Source organism: Gopherus evgoodei, chromosome 20, assembly GCF_007399415.2.
Source record: "Gopherus evgoodei ecotype Sinaloan lineage chromosome 20, rGopEvg1_v1.p, whole genome shotgun sequence".
Lineage (NCBI taxonomy): Eukaryota > Metazoa > Chordata > Testudines > Testudinidae > Gopherus > Gopherus evgoodei.
The window spans coordinates 4,959,068-4,975,853 of NC_044341.1; the positions used below are offsets into that span (position 1 = coordinate 4,959,068).

The following is a 16,786-nucleotide window of genomic DNA, read 5'->3' on the forward strand; positions in this document are numbered from 1 at the left end:
CCAGCATTACATCAAGCTCCATAGGAGAACTCCAGGTTGATTCATTTCTCTTTCAGAATTATGGAGTTGTACTTAGGGATGCTTGTTTTGTCCTCCCCCACTTCCTGGCTTTTACTCTTGAACAACTTGACCTAATTATCTGTTATCTTTGTGGAAGTCCGTCCAATGTCACAGGTGAATGAGGTGTTAGAGATTCTCACTTCATGCTTAACCATAAGAGGGTGAATATCCTAAAGTACAGTGTTCAGAATTAATGCCAGTTCACCTCTCAAGATGATTTGAGTAGAAATTTGGCTGAAAAGGTAAAAGTACAGATGAAGTGAATAATAATAAATAATGCATTAGGATAGGAAGAAGCATCTGAAATATGGCCTTTTGCCTACAGAAAGGATAGATTAATGTGCAGGTAGAGATACTGTATCCAACCTAATGCAATCCTTCCTTGCACTGTGACTGTCATGTTTCATAAATTGAGCATGGTCCATCTGGGCCAAAATTTGCCTGGGAGACTGGAAGCTGGCTGGCAGTCTGACCAGCCCAGCACATTGCAGTGATGTGCTCGCCTCTGATTTGCTCTGTGACTCTGGGCATGAGTTATGGGTTAAACAGAAAACTTGCAACACCAAAGCAAAGCAGTTCCCTTGCTCTCCAGGGCACACCCTACTGTTAAACCCCTTGCTGGGTTACATGACAGGCAGGTACCTGTAACCCTTTATTGGCTGCTTCACAGAGGCCTTTAAGGAAGACCATCTGGTGCTTCAGAAAGTAGTATTGAATATTTAAAGAGCAGGTGCTCTTCTTTCTGAGCCAGTGATTAACCCACTGTGGAGCAAGGGAGTGCTGCACTGTAGGGATCTTGCAGAAAAGACAGGTCCTCCTGACTGTTCATAGTAGTCTGAGATCTGATGGTATTCCTCACAAGAGGAAGAGGTGATAGTTAAATCCCAGCTGCAGTAAGTACAGTCGGCCAGCCTCTGTTTGCCTGCAATTCCAACTGTCTGCGGGGCCCAGAGTAGCGAAAAGACTAACTAAAACTCTGAGATGGAGACCACGGTCAACAGCTTTGCTCCTCTGGCACAGTGAAACTCTACAATAAGGCTAATACTCACCTGTGCAGGATGCAGGGCTTTCTAGGGTGTGACCTAAGACTGGAATGAACTCGCCCAGGGGCCATCACCAATCTCACCACCTTCTGCTCAAAGTGGAGGCACATTTCTTTGACCTTGCCTTCTCTAACAAACTGTGTGTGTGTGTGTGTACACACATGCGCATGCCTCACTACACAGACGTTGTCCCCTGGGGGAAGGATAAGAGAACAATTAGAGAACACGATGAGAACCTCTGTAGAATAAAATAGACATTTTTCACTGCCTGTTAAATGCAGCAGCTTTCTCTTGCGCTAGTCAAACATCTGCCACAATCCACAGCAGGTACACAAGGGGCTAAAAGGCATTGCGCTCCTAGGCTGTGAGGCAAGGAGTGGAAATCCACACTGAAGAATGCTGGATTGAAAGTTCACATGCCAACCACCACTGGTAAATTGACTGCAGAGAGGAACCACAGGAACATCGTGTAACATCAACAGACCCTGGTAGTTGGCGGGCGGGATCGAACCTGGGGCCACTGGATCTAACTGCATGAGCTAAAAGCTATATAGCCCTTAGCCATGGCTGTAGAGCAGACTCATTAATCACCAAATGGATTCAGTGCCACTAGAGGGGACAGAGCTCCACACCCAGGAGGTGAGTTACAATAGCATGGTGACTTTGCAAACCAGATCACGCAAGCCCTTTGTCAATGTTCTTTTTCCAAGGGTGCGGGAGAAATTTTGACTTTAATGTACAAGAGTAACACAAGAATTTCTTTAGGAGCTCTCTCACTCTGGACATGCCCATTTAAATGAAGGATTCAGAATCCCCAAGGGACCCTAAGTGAGAGCAGTGGCTATAAACGGAAGTCCATTAAAGGCCTCATCCTGAAGATACAAACCTGTTAGAAAAGGAGCGGCTTTGTTAAGAGGTTCATTATGGCCCTTGCATGAGGGAAAGCTTTGCACAATTCCTATCGAATTTGCAATTAACCAAATGAAATGGGGTTTCTTGTGTTTAATTTATTCAGCACAAAGGCTGGCAGCTCAGATGATCTCTTCTTTGATTGCCAGCTTCTAATTACATATATTGCAGCCCTGCTTGAATGGGATACTAAGCATGAGGAGGCATTAATTCTAGGTGTGCCTGTATAAAATGCAGGGGTCTGGGATCACCAGGGCTCGTGCATGTAGGAACATGGGGAAAGACAACTAGACTGCTGGTCTGCCTCAGAGGAAGGTGCCAGAAACCCCAGAGGGGCCAGTTATATAATAACTTGTCTGCAGGGAACATTTCTTTATAGTCCCCATTAGTTCTTAAGAGATACGGGTTCAATTCCCAGCTCCGTCACAGACATATTTTGTGACCGTAAGCAAGTCATTTCAGCTCCCAATGCCTCAGTTCCCAGTCTGTAAAACAGGGACAAAGATCTACCTTTGTCCACTCCTTTATCTGTCTTCCCTATTTGGAGCCCGAATCGCTAAAGGGTTTCAACTTGGGTTAATTCTTCCTATACAGAACATCACTTAAGCATATACTTGAAGTTGAGCATGTGCTTAAGTCCCTTTGATTTACAACAAAACACTTGCTTACGTGCTGTCCTAAATAGGGTTGCTTTCTTGAATTGGAGTCTTTAGGGCAGGGTCTCTCTCATCATCTGTTTGCACAGCACCTACACAACGTGTTCATGATCTCATCAGAGGCCTTTGGGAGCTACCATAATGCAAATTAATAATAATGCCAGTAATTTGGGGGTGCTTGTGCATAAATTGGCATTTATCTGGAAATACTCTCCTTCTCGTATTCTACTGCTTCTGTGTCACATTTTTACATTTTATTGATTTAGAGGGAAAAATGGAAACTAAGTAAAACGGGAATGGGGTATTATAAATGGATAATGGTGCCTGAGAACCAGAGATTAATCAATGTGGTATGCATACAGTAATACTGATCATGCTGAGGAAGGAATGGCTGAGCGAGCAGTATAAATGTGTAATGACTAAATCCAATATAAAATACAAGAATGGAAGAAAAAAACAAGTAAAATAGTTTAGATCAGGGGACCACACTTCATTGAGTTTGCTTAAAGGGCAAATGTTTGGGGGCATTAACCTTTCTGTAGTATGTAAGAAAGGATGCCGATGAGCTGTATTTAACTTGGAGAATTCCATTCCAGTTAAGGGAAATTGCTTTAATGGTGTGATTATTAACAATGCTAGAAGGTTTCTGGGATGAAATCTGTGAAAATCTTTGCCCCTCTTCTGACTTTAACAGATTTTTCACAGGCAGTTTTGTAAGCCGCTGAGTAGTTCCTGGAAAACACTGGGGTCCTAATTCTCTTCTTACTCACACCAGTGTAAATCTGGAATAAACACATTCAAGTTAAGAGTCTTATGCCGGTTGTGACTCCATTAACTTCAAAGGAGTAGTTGCCTGTTGTTTATACTAGTATTACAGTAGCAGTTAAGTGCTCCAGCTGAGATCAGCAACTGCTTCTGCTAAGTGTTCTACATACATGTAATCTTGAGGCACATCCTGCCCCTCTAAATAGACAAGACATTAAACAGTAAAGGAGGTATGATTATCTTCACTTCGCAGATGGGAAACTGAGACACAAAGATTAAGTGACTTGCTGAAGGTCATATAAGGAGTGGAACAGAACCCAGTGTCAAAGGCTATTGCTGTTAACGACAAGAGCAACCAGGACGGGACTCCTGATTCACTTCATTAGGAGTGAGAATAGAATCAGATCCTGAGTGTCCTTTACTTTGGTTATGGGAGCTGAGAGTGCTCAACAGCTGACAGGATGTGCTCAGCACTGGGCTGGCTCTGGTACATGCTAACAGGTTGTTTTGCAGGAGCAGCATTCTAAATAGTGGTTTGCATTTTCTGGGTCTTAGGCACTTTTCTTTAGGTATGACATAAATTGCGATGTCTGAAAATACGGCCCTCACAGCACTAGCGTGAAGCATTGTCTTAGGAAATCAGTGATGATCAAGCTGACTTGGGGTTGGTTTTTTCCCCCTCCCACCTGGAATCATTGAACATGAGGGCAAAAAAATAACAGGTGTGAAAACCCACTGCTGCTCAAACCAAAACCATCATGTGGCTTTGCCCCCCCACCTCCATTTCACCTTGCTTCCCGAAAAAGTATTCAGTCTTTTCTAAGCCTCAGCACTTTGTACATCATCTTCTTATCCGCACCCTGGTCTGAATGCTCCCTGTATTAAAAAGGGGCTAAATTTAGAATGAACACTGTACATCCATGAGTGAGTAATGTTGGGTTTTTTTAAAATAGGTAGCCAGCTAGTCATCCAAAAACCTTAGAATTTCCAGTTAACATGTCACCATATTCAGGAAGCTGAATACTTAATCAGGTGATTCATGTCTCCTGATGATGCTGGCAGGAAAAACTTGGGAATATTTAAAAAGGCTTCAAAATAGCTAGTAGTCGTCTTCTTTTTCAGATATTATCCAGAAAGGCACAGTAGCAAGTATCCAAAATAGACTTTCATTTATTCCAGTGACTCACTGAGCTATTAGAAATGCAATCATTTATTGGGCTAATGGCAGGGGCTGGAAATTCATTGTGCATCATATAGTAGAAATGTGTCTTTGGGAACGCAGAAAGGAGAAAAGTCATAATTTATTGTCTGGATAGCTCCGTGCAGTTAAGCCTCTAGAATTCGCTTTCCCCTTTATTAATAGACAATAGAGCTGCGTTGTGTGTCATATAAGGGTGCTGTATGGGTTATATACCAAACACAACCCTGAAAAGTTAAGGAATGAAAATCTAAGGCTAATCATAGTACGACCCCACAAGTCCCCATCTAGCCCAACACTGCACACTGCAGAATATGTGCCACAGCCTTAAACTCTGCCCTGTGCAAGTGTAGCAGCATCTCTGCTCCCAAATTCCATCTGCCAGAAACAGAACTGGCTTCCTTCTGCGCAGTTCAGTGAAACGTCACGCACTCCACTTTGGAGAAGGAATTGCTAGATGGCCTAGCATCCTCGCCGGGGCCTCTAGATGCTACCTCAATACAAATGCTAAACCATAGAATTACTGAAAGACGTTTTGGGTCCAGATCCTCCCCTGGTGTAAAGCGGCATAGGTCTAGTGAAATCTGTGGAGCTATGCTGATTCACACCCACTGAGCAATCTGGCCTTTTTGCATCTGAGATTTTGTGTCTGTAATCCAAGGCATTTGCAGCTGCTTCCGTTCAATATGTGTTTGATTTTAATTAATTATTCCAGTATCAATTAACCATTAATGCTTCCTAGTGATTATTTGAAACCTGTGGGATCCCATCCGCAGGGTGAAAAATGAGTTATTAACTGCTGACGAAGAACATGTTTCCCATAAATACACGGCTCCAGTTAGTCATTTGTTTTTCAGAGGATTCTCCCCCCTCTTTTCTTGTTAATATTATTTGTCCAGTCCAGTGCCGCGGTTCTAAGTATTTGCTTGTAATTTGACACCTCCTCCCGCCCTGGTATGATCAGCCACCAGTGTCAGTAGTGGCTAGTGTTTGAGGTGTGCGGGGGAGGGACATTGTTGTAGCCTTACTGGTCCCAGGATATTAGCCCAGCTTCTGTTGGTGGGAGAGACAACATTCCTGTGTCCTAAACTGTAACCTCAGATCTCTGTATCTCCAAGTTATGGGGAAGTTCAGATCCAGATTCAAGTTCACTGCTAGCATCAACCTTTGTTACAATGAACCGAATCAGAACCATGCATCCAGGATCACCCAGAACGTAACACAGTGGATCGGACCTTAGTCTGATACAAACAAAAATTTCTTTGGTGATACAAAGACATGAAAGGCTTGATCCAAAACCCAGGGAAGCCGGTGGAAAGATTCTTGTCAATTTAGGCTTTGGATCAGGCCTGAAGTTTATATAAAAACACTTCATGCCATGTAAGCTTTAACACCCAGGAAGGTTATAATTAACAACAACACCCATAGACAAAATGTCCCTGTATATCCTGTAGAGATTTCTCTTCTTTGGGTCAAATGTGAAGCACAGTGCACATGTATAACTTCAAGTTATATATTTTTTATGCAATTAAAGTAATTATAGGATGAGGCCTTCAGGTTCCTGAGCCAGTTTCCATTAGTGAATCCCTATTTAACTGGAACCAATTAAAAAACTCACTTTAATTGCTTAACTACACTTTTTGTGGTGTTGAAAAAGCAGTTTGGTGCTCCTCACCTGTTGGGAAGTTAATGTGGTCAGAAACCCTAGCGAGGGTGGGGATTGTTATTCTTTTTGCTTTAAAGAAGAGAGACAAATTAGGAAGAATTCTTCTCCAAATGTGCAGAATCCAGCTATAATGGCATTGTGATGCTCACACTTCATTAATTGCATGTCTTTGCATGTACACATGCACACATGTGGACACATGCATATCCCTACACAAGCAGTACCCAGCCCACTGTGCAACTCACTCACATTGAATGGTACCTTGATGCACAACCAGCCTTAATGATCTCAGTGGCACTATTCATGTAGCAAAGTGATAGGAATCCGGTGGCTGTGGATAGCCAGAGATGTGGGTTCAATTCTTGTTCTGTCACAAACATCTTATGTCATCCTGAGCAAGTCACTTAGCTTTTCTGTGCCTCGGTTCCTCATCTGTAAAATGGGTACAGCAGCACTGACCGACTGTTCAGGGTCTTGTGAGGATAAATTCACTAAAGATTGGGAAGTGCTCAGATCCTACAGTGTCTATATAAGCACATTAAATAGATAGACAGGCACTTCTGGGTGTCCTTAAATTCTAGCTGTAGGTGTATACACTTTTTGAGGAAGGCTGTCTCTTCACTGTGTGTGGGAATGGTGCCTTGCACTAGGAACCCTTAATCTCTGGTGCTCCTGCAGTACAAATCCTGGGGGATGTTAATGACCAACAATAGCTGTGATCGGGCATAATGCTGCCAGAGGCCATCCCGCTGTGATTCAACATTTTAAATTAAAAGTCTAATTCAGTTTAGAAAATAAAAATGAAGTTGATGGGGGGCAGATGGAGGAGGAAGTTTTGAGAAGTGGCAGATTGTTGCACTGGTGCCTCAGGGAATACAAAGGATTTAAGCAGGTGCTTAACCCGTTGAAGCTAGGGTTTGGTGCTCAGATTCAGATGAGTCCTCTCTACAGATGTAGTTAAGGGCTGTATGGCTTTTAGCCATGCAGTAGAGGCTTGTGCATTTAGATCCAGTGGCCCCACCAGGTTCGATCCCACACGCCAACTGCCAGGGTCTGTTGGTGTTGCTCTACGTTCCTGTGGTTCCAACTCTGCAGTCAATTTAGCAGTGGTGGCTGGCATGTGAACTTCCAATCCCTCTCCAAACATGCTCAGTTCTTGGTCACCTGCACTCCTTGTCCTAAAAATAAGAGAGAGAGGGCGACATAGTCAGTTATGAATATAACCCTTCTAACTGAGAGAGAGAAAAAATCCCTAGGACTTTTCACAGGAAAAGCAGATGGTTTTTTTTAAATTATTTTTTACAGTGGGATCAAAAAGCAGCCTTGAGTGGTTTAATGACCTTCCTCTTTCGTTTCACACTATATTATCCTGCATTCAGCAGAAGTTGAAAGGCCCAAAAAAGGAGAGCAAGTGATAACTCACCGGTGGGTGGCTCTAGATCAGGATTCAAGATGGGTCTCGGCATTTCTTCTGGCTCATTCATCAACTAAGAATGCTTCTTGGAAGCGTTCCAGCTCACTTTTCTGCTGTGTCTCCTGGGCTGTTCCTTTGAAATGGGGATGCTTTTCCTTTGACTTCCCCTTCTGGAATGCATACTGAACTGTTTTGGGGTGCTGCCCCTGCACAAGTCCTTGAGGTGGAAGATGGTAACACTATGCAGGAAAATGCTGTTTATGTATTTTTGTTCCATTTTCTTCAAAGTGGCAACCACCTGCATGGGTGACCTCTGAAGGGCAGCTTTCTGGTTAAGTTCACAGAAGACCATTTCCAGCCACATGCATTTGACTATCACTGGTTGATTTTCTTACAGGTTTACTGGAATGAATCTGCCCGCCCCAGTAATCAGCAGTAAAAACTGGCTGCGACTTCACTTTACATCGGACGGGAACCACAGGCAGAAGGGGTTCAGTGCCCAGTATCAAGGTAACTGCTTATTGACCATTTTGAATCATTAACCAATGGTTTTTAACATCCTTCCTTTCAGCTCGAGGGAGAGATGTTTTAGCTTCAAAGCTACACTCAGCAGGCTAACTCAGGTACTTCTTTCCTCTTCCATGTTTTTCAGCATAGAGCAGTAGTCCCCAACGCGGTGCTTGTGGGCACCATGGCACCCGCCAGGGCATCTATGTGCACCCACATACTGTCCAGCAGACAAGTATCCACCAAAATGTTGCCGAGAAGCAGCGTCATCCAGAGGCATTGCTGCTGAAATGCCGCTGATTTTCGGCGGCATTTCGACGGTGATGTCTCTGGATGACGCTGCTTATCGGCAGCATTTTGGCGACGACGCCTCTGGATGATGCTGCTTGTCGGTGGCGACGCCTATTGACATTGCCGCTTCTCGGCAGCATTTCGGTGGATGCTCACCTGCCAGCCACAGTCCTCGGTGGCTCATCGTCTGGTGCCTGCCAGATGAAAAATGTTGGGGACCACTGGCATAGAGGGCCACCCTAGCAGCTTGCTAGGAGCATGGGGGCTGCATCTCCTTGGAAAATAAATGTGCATATGTATAAAAAAAAATAGAAACACATCCGTTCACTCTGTTTGCACTTGCCCCTGGCCTGGGCTCATTCTCTTTTTGTCAATAGAAAACAGCAAGTTAATCAGTTGTTTTCTCACCTTTGAAGATGTAGGGAGAGAGTGTCTGCAGGATGCGTTTGGGTAGCTAATTTACCTCGATAAGTGTCCATCTAAGTGAGTCTTTCTGTAATGATCCTATCGATTGCTTTCTGCTTGACTTGGGGTGAATCTCCGCTACTGTGTTACATCGGCGCAGCTGCATCAGTGCAGCTGGGCCACTGTGACCTGTCTGGTGAAGTTGCACTATGCCAACGGGAGAGCGCACTCCCATCGGTATAATTACTCCATCTCAATAAGAGGCAGAAGCTATGTCAGCAGCAGATGCTCTCCCGCTGGTGTGGACAGAACTTAGGTCGATGTAACTTGCATCGCTCAGGGGTTTGTCTTTTTCATACCCTAGAGCGATGTAAGTTACATCGACTCAACTGTAATGTAGACCAGCCCTCAGTCAGAATGTCAGAGCCCAGATTTATTTTGACTGATCCTGATTTAGATCTCACACTGGTTAAATCAAAAGTACCTGCATTGAAGGCGGTGGAGTTGCAAACTGGTACAGTGGAGAAAAGAATTAAAACCTTTGTGTTTAAGGCCTGTTTTAAATTGTGTTGGTGGTAAGTCCCTCTGCCTGCTGCAGAGCTACTAAGCTCCATTGGAGGGTATGATGGACAACTCACTCATCCAGCCAAAGCAACATGAGTTTTGTGGACATGATGTCCAGCTCTCTTTGGCTAGTGCACTGAGTGTGTGGGACTATGTCTAGCAGCATGTGGAGGCTGTGGGGAGCTTTTCAAGTGTGTAGGGGATGTCAAATGTGTGTCATGTCCCCTTCTAGCAGCTGATCCACATAGAGAATATCAGCCTGCTACCTCTGCCGATTCAGTGCATATGGCAGAGGTTGATGCTGAAGGTCCTGGGTTCAAATTCTGATAATGAGCGAGGGTTGGGGATTGTTACAGGAGGCCAACATGGACTGAAGTTTAGAAGTGGGATGTAAAGAACACTGTCCACTTGTGCTTTGGAAGAAGATGGTGTTTTATCTTCTTTACAAAGAGATGCCAGATGAGTTCAGCTTTTTTGTTTTGTTTAAATCATAGAACAGAGCAGGGATCTGTATGAAAAATAGTCCTCGGGGGTGCAGTGTTCAGCCCTGTTCAGAGGAACAGCTCAAGGCCCCTATGCCACTTTTGTCCCACTTAAACTTTATTTTGAAGGCGTACGTGGGATTTAAGTGACATGCAGGGTTTCTGTAGAGGGCTGAATTTCATCGGGGGTTTCTTAGGGTGTTACTGAGTGGGAATAGGTTGGGTCCAGTGGTTAGGGGTGTAGCCTGGGATTTCAGATCCAACTCCAAGTCCCCTCTTTGCCACGGACTTCCTGTGTGACCTTTGGCAAATCACTTAGTCTCTCTGTGCCTCAATTCCCTGATCAGTAAAATGGGGATAAGAGCACTGCCCTGCCTCAGAGAGGTGTGGTGAGGGTAAATTAAAGATTGGGATGTGCTCCGATACTACGGTGTTGAGCCCAGATAAGTACCCAAGATAAACAGAGTAAAACTGAGCACTATAGCAGCAGCCTAACAGGATCACCTAAGGAGTTGCAGCGAAAGGGCAGAATTAATAGTAAGAACATGCTATTATTACTTTGCACTGCAGGGTGCTTTATGGTTATTACTATGCAAGAATATGAACAATATAAAAAAATCAGTGAGAGAGGCGGTTCCCACTCTTAAACATCTCCGAGGCATAGGCACGCAGTAAGCAGGAAGCTTGCTGAGATGTATCCAAATGGCACTCTCTCAAATCTTCTGAGGTTTTCCCATTGCTGCTAAGCAAGTTACATGCCATGCTGTTGGTGATGAAGGGCTTGCCTGATGTAGGGAGCAAAGAGGTGGTTATACAACTCTACCCATTTGTCTCTAAGGCATTGATCATCTCCAACAGACCACCTGTGATCTTGGCTTAAACCAAGGGGAGCTGCTTGTGATGGGATCCCCAGGGTTCAAAGTGGATCTGTGGGACTGCTGTGCCCCCTTAACTCTCCAGCCTGGGCTGTCTCTCACCCTAATAGATGTTACGGGCAGCTCATAGTTCTTAATACACAGGCTGGCTTTCCCTCTCAGCCTGGGACCAATCTCCCCAGTTCCAAGTCTTTGTCTTCCAGGCGACCTTCCAGAGGTTGAGATGGGGGAGAGGAGAGGCCAAGTGGTGATGTCATTGACCCTCACTTATACTTTCTCTCCAGGTGCTAGAAAGATCCTTGCTGTGATATGGGTGTTAGGGATCCCCCACTGGGAGTCTCTGGGTGAGTGGATTCTTCTTGATGGGCCATCAGCCCCTGTCTGGCTAGGGATAGTTGCTCCTCTGTTGCCACTGGCTGTGAGGGTCCCTACTTACCATATATTTCAGTAACAATCCTATAGCAATACTTCATAATGTCACACACAATGATGGTACGTGCAATTCAACAGCATGTTCATGTTCAACAGATCAAGACATTTGAAATGATACCTCCCCAGGCGTGCGTTGTACAGAACATATCATAATCATCTCACAGTGGTGAATAGGGGAGTGCTGCTTTGAGGTACCGAGTACCACATTGCTCACTTCGCCCCCCGGGGACATACTTCTGTTAGGCCTCAATTCAGGAAATTATCTATATTTAGGAAATCACTTGCTTAACTATAAACGTGCTTAATTCTTCTTGAAGCGAACTGGACTTGTATACATGCTTAAAGTATTTAAGGATTTTCTTGAATAGGAGTGGATTTAAGCACGTGCCTTCTAGTATCAGGGCCTTTGTTACAACCTCAGTCTGAGGTTTTCAAAGTACTGAATGGACATGAATGAGTCAAACCCCACAATCCCACTTTGTTACTATCTCCTTTTGTACAGAAGGGAAACTGAGGCACGGAGTGGTTAAGATCTGTGCTTAAGGCCACAGAGGGGCAATAGATCCCAAATGCCCTGATTCCCAGTCCCATGATACAGATACATGAAAACTCCTTCTCTTTGTATAGCTCCAGAAATCACTCTAATGGCCTTAATTTGGGTCTTGTTTTATAAATCATTTTTCAGTTCCCCCCCCGCCCCACTGCATAGTCACAGTTTTAAATCAAAAAGCTCTGCTGTAGCTTCTTGTTTCTAACATAGACTATTGCACACCATTGATGGCTCTTGATCTGACATTTTCCTTCCGCAGTCATGATTGCTCCTTTTTATTAAAACACCTGTCTGGATCATGCCTTTTTTTTTCTTAAATAGAAAAGTAACGATTAATGTTATAATTTCCTCTGATTAGATAAATGTCAGGGGGTTCTAATCTAGTGAGCTCCTCGGAAAATGTTTTGTTGGATATAATGAGCTCTGCATTTGTGTGTCAAGCGCTTAAAAGATTAACTTAAAAAAACCTTCACAAAATGGCAATGAGGCAGGACCTCAGTTGAGGTGGTGGAGCACATCCCATCTGCTGCACGTGCCATGCTCTAAAGGTGCATTTGTGCCACAAATTCAGCACAGGAGCAATTAGTATTAATGGGGCTTGGTGAGTGGGCATTTTTATCCTCTGTGTGGAACCTGGAGATTTTGCTATAGGTGCTTCAGTGAACTGAGAAATCAATGTGTGGAATATGTGACCAAAATTACAGCCAGGTAAATGTGCTCTGGGAACCCAGAGCACACATCAGGATTGCTTGGGTTCGGTTTTTGCTACAAACTCTACACGAGCTGTGATGACACCTTTAGATTCCTTTGGAAGGTTTGTGTTGCAGGTGGGGCTGCTCCATAGCGCTCCCTGCAGGGCCGCACATGGTACTGCAGGCACTCCCCGCTTTAGACCACAAGTTCTGGCTACCTGCCACAAGCTTGGCATCAGTCTCTACGCAGTTAAATAAAAATAACAAACTCAAAATTTGTCCCTTTGCACTTTTTTAAATAAACAAAAACTCAAAGCTTAAGTGCTTTGTTTGCAGCACTTGAAGACAAGGCCTGAGCTGGCCCTAGGGTTTTGGGCTAGCCATGAGGTGCTGTTTCTCTAGCCAAAGCTCACCCAGTACTCTCCCTGAGAAAAAAGAGGCAAGCCCTTTTAACTGGCCTGCTGGTGCTCAATTGGTCAGTGTCTCCTCCTGGCCCTTCTCGGCCTCTGGAGGATTAAGTTGTTGGTAGCCTGGCCTGAGCAGGTGAGTGTCAGGACCCCAGTATTTCCAGCAGGGGGCAAAGAAGGTCTCTGTCAGTTTGTGATCTAATTCTCTCTCTAGTCAGATAATCTCTCTTGAGATAATCTTTCAATGTGTCTATGGGTTGGTTCTACACATTTTTTGAACCAGTATAATTATTATTTGTTTAGAAACTGAAATAGTTAAGATGAAGTGTTACATTCTCCTAGTCTAGATGCAGCTGTACCAGAATAAAGGTGCTTATATCACTACACAGCTATCCAATCTGTCATACATAGCTTCAGTTTCTAAACCAATTTAGTAATAGTGGCACAAAACTGTCTACAGACCAGCCCTCGACATGGAAAGAGAGAGTTTGTCTAGCTATGTAGCCAGAGAGAGAGAGTTATATTTGATTCCCTTGAAATAGTTCTGAATGTTGGGTGGAAGCTAGTTTAGAGTTTGTAGTTAGAGCTGGTTGGGAAACAGTATTCCGGTCCACAGTGGGATGAAACCAAAACTTTTCCATATTTCTTTATTTGCCAGGGATTCCCACCCCCAGCTAGCCAAGAGCCCAGTGATGATGGCACCTGGGATGCACAAGACATGGGCAAACCAGGTTCAAGTCTGTTCTCTAAAACAGCGAGTTGGACCCAGATCTCCCTTATCCTAACAGAGTGCCCTTACCACTGGGCTATTTGCTATTCTGGGGTAGGTCTTTCTCTCTCTCTCTCTCTCTCACTGCTTTGGAGCTGTAATTCTCTCGATCAGAGAAACCTTCCCATTGTAAGTGACCCTTTTGTGGGAAACGTTTGGGTTTTGATGAATTGGTATTTTTCGATTGAAAAACCGTTTTGTCAACAAAAAAAATTCCAAGCAGCTCTATTTGTAACTCTCTCTCTCTCGATAAAATCTATTTCTACGTAGCTAGCTAACCCAGCTAGTTTTTTCTTCCAAGCTCATCATCTGAGCTCCATACAAATAATAAAAGAAACATAGGAAGTCTGTTCCTCCTTGTAGTTTTGCATTAATAGCACATGGGATTCACAGGCCCAACATCTGATGGCAGTTTTACCTGAACTTCACCTTGGAGTTATTGAGTTCATTGCAGCATGAACCCCACACATGGTCAGAACTGAAGAAATCATTGATTTGTGAACCTCTTGTGAAGGGAATTTGAGGATTTTCACACATCTCTTGTTCTCTGAAACGTGCAAATTTTCATACTTTGGATCATAGTGAATTTAGTTTTAATAATGTCCAGTCCTCTCATGTGACTGTCCCACACAAATTCCTGCTACCCACTCTTGTCCTTCCACAATCTTATCAACCTCAAGCATTCAGAATCACGAATCCGGCCTTCAAAATCATGAGATTGGCTTAGTAGTCCTGAGAATTAGGAAAAAAAAATTGTACATTTTGCGATCTCTTTATTTACTTTCGATTTGCAGTGTTGTTGTAGTTGTGTAACTCCCAGGATATTAGAGAGACAAGCTGAGTGAGGTAATGTCTTTTATTGGCCCAACTTCTATTGGTGAAAGAGACAAGCTTTGAGCTTACACAGAGCTCTGCTTCAGGTCCTGAAAGCTCGAAAGCTTGGCTCTTCCACAAACAGAAGTTCCTCCAATAAAATAAATTACCTCACTCATCTTGTCCCTCTTATTTACTTTCTGATTTTTGTGCCTTTTAGGGTCACATTTTCAAGTTTTTTGTGCAATTGTGCGAGCTGGAAACTTACTTTATTTTTTCAAACAAAAATGGAGATTCCCACATATTCACATGACTCCAGGAGCTAAGGCTCTAAGAAAAAAACACAGAATATCCTGAGACTCATAGTAAGGTCATGATAGCTGGCCACTCTGTTTCCAGCCTGCTTTCATTGTAGACTTAGTTCCATCCTATTAATAAAGACTTGAAACTATGCAAAGATCTCATCTTTGTCCTTTTTTTAATGAGTTAGTGAAACCATCTTCCACCCTAGTGGGGCCTCAGAAGACTGTACTTCATCCTCTTTAAAAAACACCTTATACTTTTTTTAACACATATATTAAAGATACATAAATGTGTGCAAAATAGGACATGTCGTCAACCCACATGAAGCGCCTAGCAAATAGTTTTAATCACCAGAGATGCAAACTGAGTAGGGGATTGCTGTAGTGCCAGGCTTGGGTTTTGAAATGCATAGATTGTATTTGTTGTCTGTTTTCCAAGGGTAGGGATGTAACTTATTAGCATCTGAGATGCCCCCTCTCTGTGACTGTCATCTGCATTTTCAGATTATCTATGACATTGTTCCCCAACTTGAGACACCACTTGAGTGGGGAAAGCCTCTGGTGGGCTGGGCCAGTTTGTTTACCTGCCGCATCCACAGGTCCGGCCGATCGCGGCTCCCACTGGCTGCGGTTCGCTGCTCCAGGCCAACGGGGGCTGCTGGAAGCGGTGACCAGTAGGTCCCTCAGCCCGCACTGCTTCCAGCAGTCCCCATTGGCCTGGAGCAGCGAACCGCTGCCAGTGGGAGCCACGATTGGCTGGACCTGCAGATGCAGCAGGTAAACAAACTGGCCCAGCCCACCAGGGGTTTTCCCTCCACAAGCGGCATCCCGAGTTTGGGAAACACTGATTTATGAGAAGCCTTTTCCCATTCCAATGTCTTAAACTTGATTTTAACTTTTACCAGAATATTTTCCTTATATACTTCTGTTCCAATGTTCATAATCCAAGCCTTAGCTTTGAGATCTTGCTTTCTATGACTGTAAAAGCAAAGCTGAATACAATCAGGCCATAAATTAGTGCTCTTTCTATTGACGCAGACATGTATAGGAAATTCATTCCTTTCGGTAGTAGTAATCAGGCTTTGCTCTTCTCCAGCATCTTTCAACATGGTCTCCCCAGATGCTTTGCAAAAATTAATTATATCTTCAAACACCCCAGCAAGAAAGGAAAATGAAGCAAAGAGAAGTCAGCGGCTTGACTTGCAGAGGTGCCAAGCGCCTGCTGCTCTGAAAATCAGCCCATAAGTACTCGTCCGAGGTCAGTGGCAGCTCAGTGGTTAGAACTCATGAGTCCTGACTCTCAGTCCTTTGCTCACTGACAAAGTGTTGAAAGTGAGCTAATGAAAAAACTGCTGAGTTTAAAACAATGCTAAATGGATCTAACTAATGATCTGGCTCCTGGAGCCTTCTCACCAGCACATATTTTAGGATCCCAAATTGTTTTTTAGCTGATTGTTACCAGCACATTATTGCTTCCTATATTATTTTTTATTTCCCCCTAAGTCAGGAAATAAATATGGGTCTAGTCTTGGCCCAAATAAAGCCATTGCAGTGCTCTGAAGGGCAGATGAACTGTGGTCTTCATTAATGCATTGATAAACTGTTCAGAGAAGCCCTGAAAATATGACACCACATTAAAACAAAGTTCCTCAGATATTCTTATTCTGTCTTCATCATATCTATCCATCTGAATCCCAGATAACTGGCTTGAACTGCAAAGGAATACAGCATGCATTGTATCAACCTGCCAAATCCACTTTGGAGGGACAGCCTTGGGAGTTTAAAATAGAGGACCGGAATAATAGGAACCATTAAATCCTACAGGAGAATCATTTTGCACTAGCTTTTCGAGTCCCCACTGGAGGACAGAGTTCCACTATGATAGGAGCTGTACAAACACATAGCGAGAGCACTCCCTGCTCCAAAGAAGTTACAGTCTTAAAGAGATAAAAGAAGGGGTGGGAGAAAGGAAGGATTATTGTCCCC

At 43.9% G+C, this 16,786-nt stretch overlaps 1 protein-coding gene across 1 annotated transcript in view; it reads left to right on the forward strand.

Moving 5' to 3' along the window:
* Positions 1-16,786, forward strand: part of CSMD2 (CUB and Sushi multiple domains 2) — a 531,569-nt gene that overhangs the window by 246,959 nt on the left and 267,824 nt on the right. Inside the window, 1 exon segment of the mRNA XM_030539111.1 lies at positions 8,109-8,221. Within this exon segment, the coding sequence (XP_030394971.1) occupies positions 8,109-8,221 (113 nt within the window).